The following is an 18630-nucleotide window of genomic DNA, read 5'->3' as shown; positions in this document are numbered from 1 at the left end:
AAGCTCTACAAACTCCTACTGTGAACTATAGTTTATAAAGTTTATAGTTTATAAACTTTATAAAGTTCTTTTTGAATTTTGTTGTGACATTCACAGTTCCTTTCAGAAAGATACACAGTAAATTTAAAAATTGTGAATGGTTTTGACTTGGTTACAGAGCTGAGTCCCTGCTAGCTCTAGAAAATTCTCTTCTGCTCTGATGGGGCTAATTTCTACTTAAACTGGTGTAATGCAAACCTAAATTCCTTTTGATGTCTCTCACTGATGGTCTAACTTATTTTTCCTTAGTGTTACAAATTCTTTGGTTCTTCCTATCAATATTGGCATGCTGCAAGTAGAGCTTGTATCAGCCTTGGAGGACACCTGGCTACCATAACAAATGAACAAGTACAAGGTATAGTACAATGACCCTTTAGGTAATAGCATTTATTCTGTAGACACTGGTCATTTTCTGCAAAGAAGAACATGGCAAAAAGAGACAGCATGTAAATATAAGTATTTTATAATATACATACTTAACATGGGTTATATGGCCACAGCACAAAACATTTTTTTGAAGAACTAGAACTATCTATTTAATTTCAGTGATGCTAAAGGTTGCTTCCTCCCATTCCATGCAAACTGATTTACATTATTTGTAGGGTATTAATTACCACAAAATAAAAGATCCAGACATAGTGCTTGTAGGGTTTGACACAGAGAAAAAGAAAGGAACCCACAGTCTGCTTTTGCCAGAAACAGAAAGGGATACTTTATTATACCTCTCTGAAATGACTGCCTAAATTCTGCAAATTAATTCAGCAGTACAATGTCAAATGAGGGCACTTTTTCACCTTAACTGCGTTTCTGGGCTTCCATTTGCAGTTCTGTCAGTCAGTCAGCTCATCCTGAGGGCTGAAATAAGTGAACTCATTAGACAAAATGGTGGTCAGGCAGCTTTTTGTATCTTACGTCTTTCTGATCTTGCTTTATAGTTCCAAATACTTTCACTCTTTGAGACTTTACATGGGCAAAGGACTAGTATAATCTTGACATAATAAATTTGACTTAATCAAATTGGGTACATTTCTGATCAAATGCTAATTTAAATGCATTTAAAAGACTTCAACAAAACAAACAAAATACTTAAAGATTTGTTTATGAGCTGATGTCTTGACTGGGGACATGACATGTTCACCTTTTTTCTATTTTTTTTTTTTTCCAGCGTTTCTCACTTACCATTTGAAGGATGTTTTTTATGATCCCTGGATTGGCTTGAATGATGTACTCAGTGAACTCAACTTTGTTTGGGCTGATGGAAGTACTGTCTCCTATACAAACTGGGCTCCAGGTTCTCCAAAACTTGTAGAACCCATTTTGTTTGACAGCCTACGTCCAGAAGATGGCCACAATCGGTTACAGGTAAATATCACTCAGAGTTTACCATGAAGTTAAATCTGGAGAGCAATATCACTTCAAGTAAACATCTCATGTTGCTTCAGACTTTGCCTCAGCCTTTTCTCCAAATTGTATGTTTATCTTTAAACTGGGATTAGGAATACAGTGTTTTAATGTTGGAGTCTACGAGCTAACTCAGAGCACAAGAGAAAAAGATATTGCTGCAAGATTGCCAAAAATTTGTAAGTATTCTGAGACGGAATGACAGATAGTTTTCTTTTCCATAGTAATTTTCTGTTCATTTTGGAGAAAAAGTAAATGTAGAATTCAAATTTTAGAAGTTAGCATGTTAGAACCATTTTCACGTTTGATAAGTTAAATCATGTTTGAAAAAGGAGAGCATGCAAGACTTCAATTTTTTTTTCTATTCCTTTCATATTCAAAATTGTAACTGAATTGTGAAGGGTTAATAGGTATCAACTATTTTTAGGTATCAACAACTTTCTAAAGCAAGTATTACCTAGGTAATAGGTATCAACAACTTTCTAAAGCAATCAAAGCCTCTTCACTGCTACCACTGAAATCAAACCCCATAATGTTGTAAACAAAATAGCCTTGTACATATTTGAACCACATTTATTTCTATACCTTCCTTTCAAAACTTACCTTTCACTTTCTATGTCACTATCCTACTTGCTGTCCAACCATCCTTCATTTTGTTATTCACTCCTGCAGAGAAGTCAGAAATAATACATCTAGAGAAGCAGCTAAATCTGCACCTCAGCCAATTAATTCTGCTCCTGCCCATTATGTTCTAGTCAAAGGTGTTCAGAAAGACAATAGGTTATAGCACAATACATTGACTAAACTTCACTACAGCTCTAATAATGCTCCTGGGAAACATCCAGAAAAAAACACACACACACAAATAAACAAACCAACCAAACACCACCACCAACAACAAACAGAATACATGAAGTTACATTCTAATCCTCTTCTTCAGCTTGAACATGTTATCTCCTTCAGAGAATCCTGAAAGAGCCTGGAACAGGCTCCCCAGGGAAGCGGTCATGGCACCAAGCTTGCTGGAGTTCAAGAAGTGTTTGGACATATGGTCTGATTTTGGAGTGGTCCTGTGTAGAGCCAAGAGTTGGACTCCTTTTGTGTCCCTTCCAACTTAGGTTATTCTTTCATTCTATGATTTCCAAAGGAATGAAATATTATTGAAAAAGTTGCTCAAGCTTAAAAAGCAATTGCCCATCTTCTCTACTGTTTCATGATTGGCTTCTTTTCTTCTACCTAATCTTCTTCAGAGTAAGACCACAAAACCCACTAAATCAGGCATTCCTAAACTTTTTATATGGCAGCATAGCAGGCTGTTGCAGTTTGTAACTAATTTGAAGTTCCAGCTTCTAAAGCACTCAGCACCTGATCTGCTATAAATAAAAGAGATATTAAAGAATTAAAGAATTAAGAATTAAAGCAGATGATAACTCTCTCTATGTCAAGGATCATCAATTAGATACATCTGTAAAAATAACCACTATTTGGCTTTGCAAGCCAAATACAAATCATGGCCTCCATTTTTATTTTATTTTTTCATTTTTATTAAAAATATTAGAGCTGCTCATTGAGACAGAAAGTGTGACAAAGTTCTTGAAAATAACAGCATCTTTCAAATATGTCTTCTTGAAAATGATTATATGAACAAGCTGGTTGAAAAGATTTGCAAGACAGTACCAAGGTGGAACTGGCCACCACAGAGGAGGCCAGAAAGGAGAGAAAGGGAAAAAAGGAGGGTGTTTCCAGAGCTGTAATAAAAAACCCACAATGTCAGAATTCAAAGAGAAAAAAAGGATGAAACTTCACGGGGTTAGAGTACTTTGTTTTATAACTTCTGATATCAATGTATGCTCATACTCCTCCCCTTTCTCCAACAGTATGATTGTGGTGCTCTGAAGAGAGGTCCTCCTGATGATACAGGAAAATGGAGTGATGAGCCATGTTATAAATCCAGTGGGTATATATGCCAGAAGAATAGTGGTGAGTTCTGTATCACTAAACTTGGGCTTTATATCACAAAGATTAAAATTACTTTTCTTATTTAGCATGTTTTATGTTACAGTTTGTTTGTTTTTAGGTAAAATATCAATAAAACAAGAGCCCCTCTTGCACCTCAGTGCTACTTAGCAATGTTGTGGAAAAGGGAATTTAGGAAAGCAAATCAGAAGTTAGGAAAGCAAAACGCTCTTATTTTAAATAGTGCAATTAAATAGCTAAAAACCATAAACATAATTACACAATTTAATAATAATCTACAGATATGTAAGTGGTAAGTAAATTTTACATTTATCCAAATAAAACTGACAGTCATGAAGATGCTAAGTCACAAAGAGTATTTTGAAAAAGCAGAGTAGGTGGGCTATTTTTGACTCATGGTATGAAGTTACCTCTGCTGTGTAAAATTGTGAGAATTTACAACAGTACCAAGTTCCCAGAAGCTGAAAATGTATTTCTTTTGTCCAGAAATCTCATCGCTGTTTTGAAGTTATCTGTTACTTACAAAGAATTAATGAGAAGGTGTTCTATTCAAATTAGCAATTTTCTAATAGGTTCATAAATAATATTGTTATTCAGTTGCTCAAGTCAAATATATGTTCTCCAGATATAACTGTTCTTGTGTTTTGTTTTTCTTCTCCTTTATTCCTCCAGACCCTAAACTCTTTAAGTCTTCAGCAACAGTGTTGGACTTTGCTTTTGACCATTCAGATGGCACTAGCTATTCTGTCACTCATTCTAGAATGAATTGGGAGGAAGCACAAAAATCCTGCAATAACAATGCCTCAGAACTTGCTAGCATTTTAGATGCATATAGCCAGTCACTGATGTTCTTAATTGCACAGGAATATGGAGAGCCTCTGTGGATTGGTCTTAACAGCAACGTGGTAAGAACGCATGTAATACAGATAGTCAAGCTGACACGGGGGCTGGTCTTACTGTATGCTTTCATCTTGAAAACTATAGGAATTTCTGCCACTATACTGCTCAAAGCAGCGTATCAGTGCAGTACCCATCTACGCTGGCATTCACCAAAAAGGACATACAGTGGAGATTTTAACAAACTAAGAACTCTTTAAGTGTTTTAGCACAAGGCAATACTCCTGCAAGCCAGTATTTAACAATGCTTTGTATGGTTTGTAGTCATTTAGAGGATCTTGATGATAAATAGTGAAAACTCCAACATTATCAGTTTATTTTAATCTAAAAGATATACCAGGAACAACATGCATGAGTACATCCTGCCCTCTTCTCATGTGTTTATTTACCTGAGTCATTAGTGACATAATATCTCTGGTTGCATATGAGAGATCTGTGAAGGAATGGTTTTGATATGTGTATATATGTTCACAAATAATTCTCCTAAAGTAGCATTATTTCTAGTCGCAATAGAAAAATACAATTCTGGACAGAATCAAAGGCAAAAATTAATTAAGGGCATCTTTAGTCTATATGATATAACTGCACATATTAAGCAATGGATACATTTTTTCATGGTGTAATTGCTCCCATGAAAAATTTAGAATATTATGGGAAAAAAAGAGAACATCAAACTTTTCCATCTTTGAGACATATAGACTATGACAGGGGAGGTGAACATTTGGATGGTAGGTGTTTTTTTTGACATGCTACACTCTTCCCCATGAATCACAGTCACGATAACTACAACCAAAGCAATGGTGATCATCACTGCTTATTAAGAACACTTCCACCCACACCATCCAGGCCTTTTCATGGTGGTACCAACATGACGGTGGTAAACAGAACATAAAACTAATTTATGCCTTTACTCACGTCCCATTTTTATTCACTTCCATTTCCCCAAACTTGAAAAATTGTTCTGAATTAATGTTAGATACTTTTTGGAGGGCAGAAAGAAAATTTGTTTGTGTTCATATTTGTGTATAACAGACCCTGCACATCTTCTTGCAATTAGCATTTACAAGCACAAAAAGGTGGCAATAGTAAGCATATGATTACATGCTGGTTACATGACAGTCCTCTGAGGATCTTGTGTAGTGGATATGTCACCATCAGCAACCTTGAAATTATGACATGGATTTTACTTCCAGACAAAGGGCACGTATCAATGGACTGACAGATGGAGATTAGTTTACAGCAAGTGGTCCAGTGGAGAACCAAAACAGGCATTAGCATGTGTCTACCTAGATACTGATGGAACCTGGAAGACAGCTTCGTGCAGAGAAAAATTCTTTTCTGTCTGTAAAAAATCAAATGGTAAGCAATTTTATATGTTTTAACTATAGGGTGTGGAGATTTATCAACTGTGCTAATATAATTAACCACTGCAAAAAATATTTGTTTTGCACTAGTTTATAGGAAGACATAAGCAGCTAACTAACTAGATCTAAAGATTGTCTGGAATTCTTTCCCGAAGTAAATCAACCCATACTAATCATTACCAAAATTTTAAGAAAGTGAGGATTGAATACTCAATGATTTCTTAACTATTCAGTCTAGGAAAAGTCCTTCATGAAATTCTGTATCCAGTTTAGGATACAGAAAAGTTTGAAAGTAGGGTTTTCAGATGACTTGGAAACAAGAATTATAAGGAAAGATTATAACTGGGCTTGTGCAAAAGACTAAGGAACAAAAGACTAAGAGAAACCAGATATAATTAATTGTTGGGAATAATTAATTCAACCAGATAATCAATTTTAATTATTGAAAATGAGCCCTAAAGAAATGGAATTAAATTATTCCCTATGTCTGATATGAGTAGGAAAAGGAGTGACAGACTTAAAGGAAACAGACAGGAAGGAAAGCCTTCAGATTTTAACAGTACAAAAACCTTTAACACAGGACAAAAATACACATAACACAAAATAAAAACAGATCAGGGAGTCTCCATCACTAGAGGTTGTTAAGAACAGCCATGACAAACACCTGCTAGAAATGATGGTATTATATATCAACTTCTTGTCACCTGTTAGCACAAGGATGAATTAAATAAACCTTTGAGGAACTTTCAAGTACAAACACCCAAAATTTCTGTGGAAGTTAGTATAAATATGATTTCACAATTCATCTAAGTATTCTTATGTTTTCTTTAATACTATGAAAGATCTTGAGCCATTAGAAACATTAAAATTACATGCCAAATTACATCCCAAGAAGCTGTAATTTGACAAAAATCATCAGAGTTGATATATAATATCTCTGTCTACTTCAATATTGTGGAAATCTAATTTGAGAGCTGAATGTTCCTTAATGGGGAAAGAAATAGACTGTGGAAGACTCACAGGAAGAAAATGTAATTTGGCAGAACATTTAATTTTCATTCCATCTGCATTTATCTTCTCATCCAAAATCTTCCTATTATATCAGTCACTATGGAACTTATTCAGGATGCAGTTTAATGAAAAATCCTGCAAGCCATGTTAAGTCATATCAACACTTTCTTTCTTTCATAATCATAGTTTCTGTTATAAGGTTTTGATGCTGTCAAAAAATGAGACCGAAGTATCAAAAGCCATTTTAAAAATAGCAGTTTTAACTAATTAGGCAAATATATATGCCAGAAAACCAGATGGATATTATATTGATTACTGTCACTATAAAAATTATCATGAGAGAATCCATATTTCTTATAGACTAGTGCATCTTCCTAATCACCTTGATTAATAAATATGAAATAAAATATGTTCACAAACAAAGCCATATGAACCCAACATGCTTCATTTCTTCTCTGATGACAAACTTAATGTAATCTTTTTAGTTATGTATAATTGTATATTACTTGTATACATATACATATACATATACATGTATACATTACACATATACTTGTATAATGGGAAAAACAAATTTTATAAAATTGTTGGATTCCAACTACCTGATCTCTTACCAGTAATGGCTCCAACTGAGCCCCCTCAGCTTCCTGGAAAATGCCCTGAATCAAAAGGACACAAATCCTGGGTACCTTTCCACAGTCACTGCTATTACTTTGAGGCCACCAGGAAAAAAAGCTGGTCTCAAGCTCATCAGGAATGCATGCGACTAGGTGAGTATTGTATTTTAGAAAGATTGAAGATGCAATGAAATAGGTGAAGTAATGGGTGACATTGCTAAGAAAGTCTTAGATTACTTTAAAACTTCAAACAATGCTTTTAGCCTGCTTTTCTGAGAAAACTATATTTATGTTGTCTCGCAACAGAACTAAACTTTGTCAGATATAGAGGCATCTTTGAGATCTCTATTACCAGATGAGATATTAATATCAAAAAAAAAAAAAAAAAAGAAAAGAAATCCCTACTAGTTTTATGAGAATCAGTGATTGGGTAGAGAGAAACTCTTAATATCCCACGAAGGCACAGACTGCAGTTATCTTCCCTTTCCCTAAACAAGAGAGAATCCACACACAGAGTGAACTAGGATACAAACTAGGAAAGTTTTCCTCGTTATTTCCAGGCCACAGTTTATTAATTGGATTTGACTGGCTGAACAACAAATGAGATAGAAGAGTCACTTGGCTTCCATGAACCAGTAAAACACATTCAGTTGTTCAGCTCCTTCTCTGGAAGAGTCCCCACTGCTATCTGTGATCTGGGGAGAAGAGATGTAGATTAGAGGAGAGATGACACTTTACTCCACATCTCTGATTTCACTGTTAACTGAGAATTACTGTGAAACAGAATACATTTCAGTGTGAGTAAGAACAGGAAACATCCCATATATCAACAATGTATTTCTGAGTGATATTCTTTTAATTGCAAGTACCCTGATAACCAGAATAAAAGATCGTAGTTGGATGTTGGTCCATATTCTAGATTCCTATGCTTTTGCCTACACACTACCTGGGGCAGGCCAGGAAGGTGATTATTTTCTGATGACTACAACACAGCTTTGTGCTGTTAGGATATATGACAAGTATAACTTAACTTCTGGACATCTTCACAATTCTAATAGCACAGTGCTGCTAAAATGCTGCCCAGTCACTGGCAGGTGACAGCTGTAGTGTGACAGCAGGATGCATGGTGCTGACAACATCATATGTATCACTTTCAGCCTACCTGCAGTTTTGTGGTGTGGTTGGACCTGTCCAAAAGTGTTGTAGGAGAGCAATTTGTCTTCTCTAAATTACCTAAAGGCTAAACAAAAATTCTTCTCTTCATACTGACTGGCATCCACACAGTTCAGAGTCCTGCTCAAAATACAATTATAGGGATACAATAACCATAAGAAGACTATTGAACATTATGTGCAAGAATCAGTAATATCTTTTAAGAGTTTTTGACTTAAGCTGCAAGAAAATGAGACATTGTGATGTTTTTTGTTAATACTTTTCAGTTGCTGATTTGGTATCAGTAGGAGACTATACTGAAGCAAACTTTCTGGCAGACACCATTAAGATACTTCATGGAAAATCTCCGAACTTTTGGATAGGGCTAAAGAAAAATGACATAGGTAGTATCTTCAATATTTAATCATATGTTATCATTTCATACAAAATGACTATGACTATATTAAGAAAGCAAACTTGTGTATTTGAAAATATAAATATATATCAAATATATGTTTATTTCAAAGCATGTTTACATACACTTAGAACTGTAACTGAAACATTTAATCTATTCATACTATAATTTTTTGTTCTACCTATCAAAACCTGTTCTGTCTAAAACATTGTTTTATATGTATATGCTCATTTTAAACATCAGGACAATGGGTATGGACAAAGTCTGCAGTGGATTTTGTCAACTGGCAAACGGGAGAGCCTGTAAACAAAAGGTATAAAGACTGTGGAGAAGTCTGTGCATTGACTGGGCACTGGAAAAGCAATGTGTGTTCTTTCAGAAAAGGATATATCTGTAAAAAAGCAAAAAGTAAGTAACATTTCTAATACACTGTGGCTATTAATGTCTCATAATATATTTAAATTGTATATTGTAGAACATGTAAAAATGTAAAATATTACAGCTTTATGTGCAAAAACAATAAACTACAATAGCAGCATTCAGCCGTCAAATACTGAGGCCTCACGAACAGCTGAATATCCCATGTGGCATCTGACTGCCTCCTCACAAGGCTGCAGCTCCTGCAAGTCCTATAAAATCACCATCAGCCCTGTGCTACTCTCATGTGTACCTCAGGTATCTATGTTTAGCCAAAAGAATGGAGGGAGACCACTCATTTTTAATAAAAAGACAGTTTTCCTTAGAATTTTCCATTAATTATCATGTAGTCTAAGTTCAAAAGCAGCGAGTTTTGTTTCATTTCAACTGACCATATTCTCAGAAAAATCTTGTTCTGATGAGTGCAACAAAAACTCTGTCTGATAATAAATGCCAGATTTGGCGCTTACTTTCATTACTATCGTTTGAACTGATGATTAGAGGACTATGATAAAATACCTTCTTGTGGCACTTATCACATGGTAGAATTATATGTGACACTTATCAGGTTAATAATCATGTTTAATAAAATGCTAATAATATCTTGATACCAAAATGATCACCTGCAAGAAAATTCAAGGGTTTGATTACCTAAAGAGACTAAATGAAAGTGTTCGAGAACATGAACATTTTGTTTGGTAAACTACATATTTCTATTCATCTTTCCCTTACTTGATACATTTAGGAAGTACAATTGCAATGGGAACCAAATCCACAAGGAGTGGTTGTTTCCAACAGAAGAAACTAAACTCACAGATCCTTTTCAGCTTATGTAAAGATCCTCATGATACATTTCTAACTTATAACACCTTCATTCAGGAAATGTTTCTTGTTCCAGAAAACACCTAAAATTTAATATAGATCTCACGTGCAGTTTCTTGGAAACAAACATATTTGAAAACACTTTTGGAAGTAACAGAAAACTGATAATTTCATTTCTTGTTGGGTATCTTGACTGAGGAGGTCAGATGCTCTTAGAAGAAATAGCAGAGCATTGTATTAGAGGTTACACATGCTTAGCTCCATTGCCCTGGGAAAGCAGGTGGATTTAGGGGGAATTCTCAGGAGCATCCAGACTTGGAAATTTTAAATTGCCTCACTTTTTTCTAAAGCATTCAGAATAAACATTTTCTTTTCTTTCCAAAAGCTCCTGAAAAGACAGAGATGTCACCAGAAAACACAGGTAAGTAGACTTCCTTTTAAGTAGAACTAAGGAGAAACTCAAATATAACAAGAAAATATAGTTTCTAAATATTGTTTTTGAGAGTATTTAAAAATAAAAAGTTCATAAACTTCATCTGTATCTCGGTACAGGAAATACAAGAGATTCTGAATTAAACTGTTTTATGATTAGACTTGTTTAATTATATTTTATTCAGTTTTGTCGGTAACAACAACTTGTTGAAGGGAAATTCTACATGCTTATTGCATTCTTCTGACTTTTAGTTAAATAAATCTATTTTTTTTTGCTGGATTCTGAAATCTCTTAAAATCAAAGGTGTTGATTCCATTTCATCCACTTACAGGAGAGAAAACGGTGAAAGCACTTTCCACTGGCATTATATGGCTGCTTGTTGTACTAGCCCTTTCTATAGTTGTAGCTGGAATTATAGTTTATTTCTACCTGAGGAAGAAAAGACAAAACCAACTATATATTTTAACCAGACTGAGTGGATCAGAAGCAACTGTGGATATCCAACAAAAAGATGCACATACCGACGTAGTCTGACAAAATACCCATATGTCCCAACTAACTAAAAGCAATCTGTGCAACTCCCAGTGGAATCTTAGGGCAACTTTGCATTTTCCTACCCAAATAATAATCTTCTCCCATCACAGATATAAAATTCATGGATTTATTTAAACACGCTCACACATATATACATTCCCTCCAAAATGCCCGCCAAAGTGTTAGAGTTTCTGCTGTTTCTTTAAGCGGGAGTACAAATACATTTTTCACGTAAATGAGCATGGTTAAAAAGCTGGCTCCAAAGGTGTCAGGGCAAAACTCTGACTGATGTTTAATATATGAAATTGCTTTCTTTAACTCGTTTCTCCTTTTTGTATACAGAGGAAATCATTACTTGTATCTTTACGTGATATTTTCCTGCTGTATTGCTTCAGATATGATGAGAAACTGCTCATTTCAGACTTGCAGCTTCAGTTTATGATACTATTTTTTCATTCATGTAAAACCCACTATAATACCCGCCTCGATGAATTCAATATTAGTTTGTTACCAGAAAATAAATATATATATGGAAAATAATTGAAAAGGCTCCTGTATTCCTAATTCTAGTCTGAACTTTGAGAACAATTATGACATTTTCTACAGCCTTGCATTTTTGCAGCTTTCTGTAAATATAAGCATTTTTCCAGCTGGTTCAAATTAATAACAAAAATACAATATTAGATGATTCTATCTGTTGAGTATTATTTTGGTAATGATGCTTGCAGTATGCAATGGAGATGCATCTTTTTAAATCTAAGAATGTATAATAAATGGCTATCTTATACTGCATTACATAACTCTCCAGTTTAGAGAAATAAAATAACTTGTGTATTTCTTGAAACTAAATTCTTAAATTTTTGTTGTAATATCATTTGATAATGTGCTCTACAAGATTCAGAGTTTCTTCAACTGTACACAATAGCAGCATTTTCCTCAGGGGCAGTCTATTATATCGTATTTTAAGACATGCAACATTTCTGCTGAGATATGGAAACATCTTGCTCCTAGCTTTGGGGGACAACTGGCACTAGCAGCATCAGCAAAGAAGTGTCTGGTGGAAGAGGGCTAGAGCACAGGAGCTTCTACCAAGTATCTATAAGGGGAAACAGATGCTCTCCTAGGCCCATCTGTAAGAGCTGTTGTCAGGATTTCTTATGCTTAAAGTCTCTGACTGACAAAAAGATGATGCAATGAAGGCTCTCTTTTAAAGAGAATAAGTTGTATATGTGGAATAGGTTTCTACACCAGGACATACGTGCCTATGTCTGATTGGCTTGAGAACACATTTTATTACCTCTACTATTTACCTTTTCTCTAGATAGCCAGTAAACAATAAAGTCCCCTAAGTAATAATATTATTGTTAGCAACTTGTTAGCAACTTGTTAGCAAGCTCCATCAGGAATACTTCCTTAAGTTGTTTTATCATGAGTAGTCTTAAAACATGGGGTGCCCCTGCTAACTTGTTTCCTTCTCAGCTTTCATTTTTTCCCCTGCACTCCTTTGCTGGATGGACACACGTTACTCTACAGCTTCGGCTAAGTTTGTAAAGGGGTCTTTCCAACCACAGATATTGAAGGACAGCTCAAGACTGTATGACTCTTCCCTTTCTGGTACGTCTGCATGACATTACTTAACCAAGAGACATGATAAAAAAACTGCCACCACAACCACTAAAACTATAGGCTATTTAAAGTAAAGATAAAAATGCAGTAAATAAAAAGTAAATTTTACAATTAAAACCCTTTGAACACTTTGTAAAACTCTGAGATAAAAACCCTTAAAAAAATAATAACAAACTCCCTAAATTACTACAGCAAATCCCATAATACCAACTCACTGCTGTTCTCAGGAGGAAATAGGAAACAGCTCAGAGAACTTTGGATAAAACTGGAATGAGAAAAACACCACCTGCTTCCCATTTAGATGACTGAAGATTAAATTGTTTCCTGGTATGTGCTACAGCAATCTGGGAATACAGTTACACTTGCCTTTTTGGATGAGCAAATAGGGAAAGTGCTTTTCCTGTTTTATACTTAAAAACAATACAGGCTGCTGGGTCTTACAGTATATATGTCCATCTCAATGAGCCCCATAATTTAAATTATCTTTCTCAAAAGAAAGAAAGCGTTTTTAAGAAATGTATAATATAGGGCTCTATTTATTTTTTTTTAAGTTATTTGCAGGTTTTATGGTCTGTACCTGTGAAAATTAGGAGCTCATAGTAGTGGTGTTCTGGTGATCAAATTCAGCACAGCCTGGGAGCTCCAGGGAAGGAGTCTGGCTGGTATCACCACCACGTGGGAAGAAAGAAGAGCTTGATAGACATGCTGCTCTGCTTATGCCAGCTATCTGTGTATTCACATGAATATCTTTTGATATAGATTTTTATACATTTTTATGTACAGATATTTTGTAGTTCAGTTCAGCATCATGTCTGAACAAGAAATGGACATGATCATGGGGCTAGGCATAATGTATGTTGCTGATACCTCTGCAAGAAACCAAGAAACTGCAAAGGCTGGTCCCTGACTTACAGAAAAGGGAAAGACAGAAAGCACCCTGGTGAGAACAGCAGTGAAAACACTGCAGAGTGAACTAGTGCAGCAGTACCCATACCTGCGTAAGGGACTGAGAGGAAGGCCAAAGCCCTGCCCCAGACCTGCTCATGTGAAGCAGGCACTGCCATCCTTACCCATTTATTGCAGTGTGGGACAGCATCATTATAGCAAAGAAAAAGGTCATTCAATCAAATGAGACAAGCCACTGGACAGAGATCTTTGTGCCCAAGCCCTCTGACTCCTCTACACTTGTTTTTCAGACTGGTTATTGGAGATGAATGTTGTATTGGCCATGCACTTCATCCAGGGCTCAGACACAGAAGGGGGCTGGGTTGCACAGGGCAGAGGAGACTCTTACCTCTGTCAATGCTTTATCCTACTGCTTGTGTCCAAGTCAGATGTCTGCATGTTTCTTGTCAAAAAGACCTGTATACTAAAAAACACTGTCAGTTCAGATCTTGGGATAAGAAAAATACTGCTTATTACGAATGTCTCAGTTAAATTAGCTTCAGAGTGGGGAACATAAGACACTTCACCACTGCTGTTAAATATAAGAATTTATACTGCTATGTGTGTATGTGTATTTGTGTACGATTGCTTACCTTATTTTTATAAATAAATAATGCTTGATTTTTCCCACTAGTTTCTGAAGGATACATAACCTCCTCTGCAACTAGATTGTGATCATTTTGTGACAGGAAAATATCATTAAACAATGGAAATGCAGAACTCTTAGTCTTCTTGCAGTCAAAGGAGATGTTTTATTTTGTAACTGTGGCTGCAGAAGAGCTGAAATTCTATGGTATTCAAAATATCAGAGCAAAAACAGGGGTGTGTATGGAATTACAACTCATTTGTTGTCTCAAAATTACAACGGCAGAATTCTGAGAATTAATATTTTCAGTTTTCTGTGCTAGTTTGTCTTTGCATCTGTCGGAACATTTTCATGTATCTAAGAGTGCTGTTGCATATAGACTAAACTGTTGACACAACGGAAAAATTTTGTACAGACTATTGGAGTGGCACTGCTGGACGTGGTAGGTTTTATCTGTAAAAGAACATGAAGGAAAGAGTTGTGTCAAATCATGAACACTGATGATGAAAGGCATGATATGCTACTGTAACTACAGGAAAAAGAATAGTGACAGGATGTATCCAGAAACAGCAGCATGCAGTCTCAGTATGTCTGTGCCTTTTATGACATTACATTGCTCTTAAGTTCTGAAGTTGGGATCAAATGGACATACAATTGTTATAATGTTGTCAGTAAAATTAATCACAGGTGACCAAAAAAAAATATAAATCTATCCCAGTATGATAATGCTTGCAGAATAAATAGCAGTTACAGAATTATTATCATTATTATTATTTTCACTGCACAACAATTAAAAATGTTTAGGATTTTAATGGACTGAGATCCCTTCACAAACGATTGTTATTACAAATTTTAAGTAAGACTTTTTAACAGCTCCCCTTGTTCTCTACTCCTCTTCTTAGAACAATTTTTTATAGGGAAGGAAAAAAAATAGCTTGTCAAGACTTTATATGGTATTAAAGATGATCACAAATTTCCTTTCTGGGAAATCAGGAAGTTATCTGAGATGTGCTGCAGCTGCTGCTATTCAACTGCATTCCTAACTGCTTTAATATAAGAGAAAAACATGCCCACAAAAGAAAAGCTGAGAAGATGAAAGATGAAAAATGTTACTGCATATAATCACTGTAGCTACTCCAGGAGCCAACAAATCTCCAATACCATTCAGCAGTTTAAACTTTTGCTTCTACTTTCCTTACAGCAATGCTTCAGAGATGCTGTCTTGATTCACTTAAGTAGTTTATTTTTAAACAGATGGATCATTTCAATACTAGGAAACAGAAGAAGTATGATGTAGAAGAAAAAAGAATTATAGGGAAAGAGATGACAATAAGGGCAGTAATTTCACTTTCCTGGTTGCTCAGCTGAGGCCAGCAGAGACTGTCATGTTCATGCATTGCAAGAGAAAGACAAGCAGTACCAGTAGCATCACAGTGAATCATGAGCTGTTGGAGACAGTAAATACAGTGCCCAGGATGATCAAATTCAGTCTTCTCTCCCTCCACCCTTCTGGTATCCGTCTAACAGCAGACCACAAAAGGAGTGATGAAACAATTCATCTTGTTATTTTTCCCATCAATTATATACAAATTAGTTTTAATTAATAATTTTATATTCTGCTACCTCTTTGTTTATAATAGCCTTCAGAAGGTATCAGCGAGCCTACTTTTAATTTTGCTGACCTTTATAAACATCTAATACGTAACAGACTGGATCACTCCTGGGCCATGTGGTTTACTCATTCCCTTTATGAATAATATCAATTTGTACCATGCAAATTCATTCATTACAATTATAAAAATATTTTCATCCTTTTGCTTATTTCAAGCATTTTAAACAGAATGTAAAGAGAAGTGTGCCCTTTATTTATTTTTTCCTATTTATATATTTTAAAGCTTTAGACTTGGGCAAAGTATGAAGACTTAATCCAGGTAGTAAATTGGTTATTAAAATAATCTTGTAATCTTTACAACATACTTACAAATAAACCTAGCATGTCTTAAGAAGAAACAGGCAAACATGTTTTGTGGAAATGGTTTTAGGCCAGCAACAACTGTCACAAAAAGAAAAATTCTGGAAAAAAAATCATTTTCACATAATCTTTCCCTCATTTTTCATTATAATAATTTGCAATGACAACATAATCTCCTTCATGCACAGGCTCAACCACCTAAGACAACTGAATGGAATGAATTCATCCCACATAATTTAGATATGTAAATATCTATGTAGTAGCTAAACTACTCACCCACAGTCCCCATTGTGATCAATACAGAGAAATAGGTACATCAGGGTACAACTACTTGACCTACTCTAGAGAATCATGAGAACTAGACTCTCACCGAAACAGAGAAAACCTACACCAATTATTTCAAATGTAGCTACTACAGATACATTCAAATGGTTTAACTCCTTGTTGGTGTTTCTTACCTTTATTTCTTTAAGACATATTGGAGCAAACACAAAACAGTATTTAAATATGCATAACAGTTTCCACTGTTATGATAAATTCATTATACGATATGATTTAGCTGTTTGCCTGTGTAGATTTAATAACCTATGTACATCCATGGTGCCAATCAATGAGTTTGAAGTTTAAACAAATGAAAGATTCACATATATTTGAATTGAGTAATGACAATGCTATGACACATCCAATGACACTGTGAAGAATCATTGTGGACAAACAAAATCCAGGGAGAGTGTGATTAAAATAGTGGTAATAAAAAGGAATTTTTATTGTTGTTATTTTGTGTGTTTTATTAGTTCTTGTCCCAAAGCTCATGGCCTATAGCTTGGGATGAAAAAGAGATACAAGAAAACTGAATGACTACTGGTGAATACAGTGACTAGCTCTTCTGTCAGGGTTTTAAGGAAGCACTTTTAAAAAGACATTTTAAAAGCATGGCGGATTCAAAAACTAGTGCAGGAATGTGGTGTTGGAAATACTGCACATATTACATGAGAAAAAACGAATACCTCAGAATCCAGTTCTTAACTGATATATTATGCAATGCCTGGCATGGCCCATACTAATCTTTTTTTATTTTTTTATTTTTTGGTTATCTCTAATGTTAATTCATGAAAGAACTCCAGGATACTCCACAAAACCACTATTAAAATCAGTCTCAATAGGCACCCACCTGCCTTTGTATTCTCATGCACACTTTCCAGCTCAGTGCCAGGATGGGTGAGAAATCAGTGAAGTGTGCTTGCCTACAGTCCTGATACAGTCTTTTTATTCAAAGTTGCCCTGAGCTGATGTGTACAATACACCAGTGAACCCTTGATAAGTTTAAGTTGTGCTGAGTATCAGAAATGAGGGCTGTGATGCTCCTAAGAGAGATGCATATAGCTGAGGAAAACGGTTTACAAAAGTCCAGTCCAGTCTAATCCCCAAATTTCAATTTTTAGTTCAGCTAAATCTGGCCAGAATTTATTTTTAATTTAATTTATGTAAGTGGAGTCTCCAGGCTGGGAGCTACTAAAATCCTCCAGTGCCTCTGTGACTTGGCCGTCCTCCCTACCGCATGGGCTGCCATGACTGCGTTCAATGTGGCGGGCCAAACCTCACAAAATAACAGTGCCCAAAAGTGGAGGGGGACTTCCAAAATCCTCCATCTGCACCTCACTCCTCCCCGTCGGTCACGGCCCAGTCTCATGAGGAGCAACTGCCTGCTGCCCTACACCTGGTTAAGTTGCCTGCATAGGAGCTGCTCGGGCCCCCACCCGGCCTTTGTGTGTATCTGGTTTTTCGCAGACCGAAGGTGGGGTGCATGAGATGAGATGGCGGCGATGAGAGCAGAGCAGCGGGAGGCAGAAAAAAGCGAGCGAGTCAGCTCCCAGGGAGCGTTTGGGCTCCCAGCGAAGCCGTGCCGCCGGCTTCGCGCCCAACATGGCAGCCGGCGCCAGGAGCGCCATGTTCCCCGGCAGCCGGCGGCGACATCTAGCGAGCGAGCGGCAGGCTGCGGCCGGGAGGGAGGTCTAGGTTCTGTTCTTTATTCAGTTTCACCTATAGTAAACGCTGACGGAAGCGCAGGAGCCATCGATGACATCTGCGACATAACAGCGGACTTTCATCCCTGCTGGGGAGTGAATTACCTCAGCTGGAGTTGTCCAGGTTTTACTCCCACAGACAGGCAGGCTGCGCTCACAGACACAGGGTTTGCTTCGAGCAAACCAGATACGACCCTGAGCATCACTGAGAAGCAGAACCTCGAGGCAAATAAATGAACTGTTATGGAGATGATGAGAGGGAATTGATTCTGATTTCAAAATTAATTTTTTAGCTGGTGAATGAGATAATGTGCTGGCCATCTTTTTCCAGTTGGAGTACTCTTACTAGCCTAAAGAATTGTGTAGGATTTATTTTTTATTTTTTATCTTTTCACGTA

The 18630-nt window shown here is 36.1% G+C and overlaps 1 protein-coding gene across 2 annotated transcripts in view; it reads left to right on the top strand.

Annotated features, from left to right (window-relative positions):
* LOC121064332 (macrophage mannose receptor 1-like) overlaps positions 1–12438 on the top strand; it is a 34878-nt gene extending 22440 nt beyond the window's left edge. The window contains exons 20-29 of one of the 2 annotated variants that reach the window (XM_040545612.1): positions 289–394; positions 1205–1401; positions 3318–3420; positions 4090–4322; positions 5508–5673; positions 7307–7459; positions 8746–8862; positions 9117–9281; positions 10498–10533; positions 10877–12438. In XM_040545612.1, coding sequence (XP_040401546.1) covers positions 289–394; positions 1205–1401; positions 3318–3420; positions 4090–4322; positions 5508–5673; positions 7307–7459; positions 8746–8862; positions 9117–9281; positions 10498–10533; positions 10877–11079 — 1479 coding nt within the window. In that variant the 3' untranslated portion in view covers positions 11080–12438. The remainder of the gene's footprint in view (positions 1–288; positions 395–1204; positions 1402–3317; positions 3421–4089; positions 4323–5507; positions 5674–7306; positions 7460–8745; positions 8863–9116; positions 9282–10497; positions 10534–10876) is intronic. The other variant, XM_040545613.1, reaches the window with a different exon arrangement.
* The last annotated feature ends 6192 nt before the right edge of the window (positions 12439–18630 follow it).

The sequence above is a fragment of the Cygnus olor genome, chromosome 2, assembly GCF_009769625.2.
Source record: "Cygnus olor isolate bCygOlo1 chromosome 2, bCygOlo1.pri.v2, whole genome shotgun sequence".
Classification (NCBI taxonomy): Eukaryota; Metazoa; Chordata; class Aves; order Anseriformes; family Anatidae; genus Cygnus; species Cygnus olor.
This window is presented reverse-complemented; position numbering and strand designations above follow the sequence as displayed.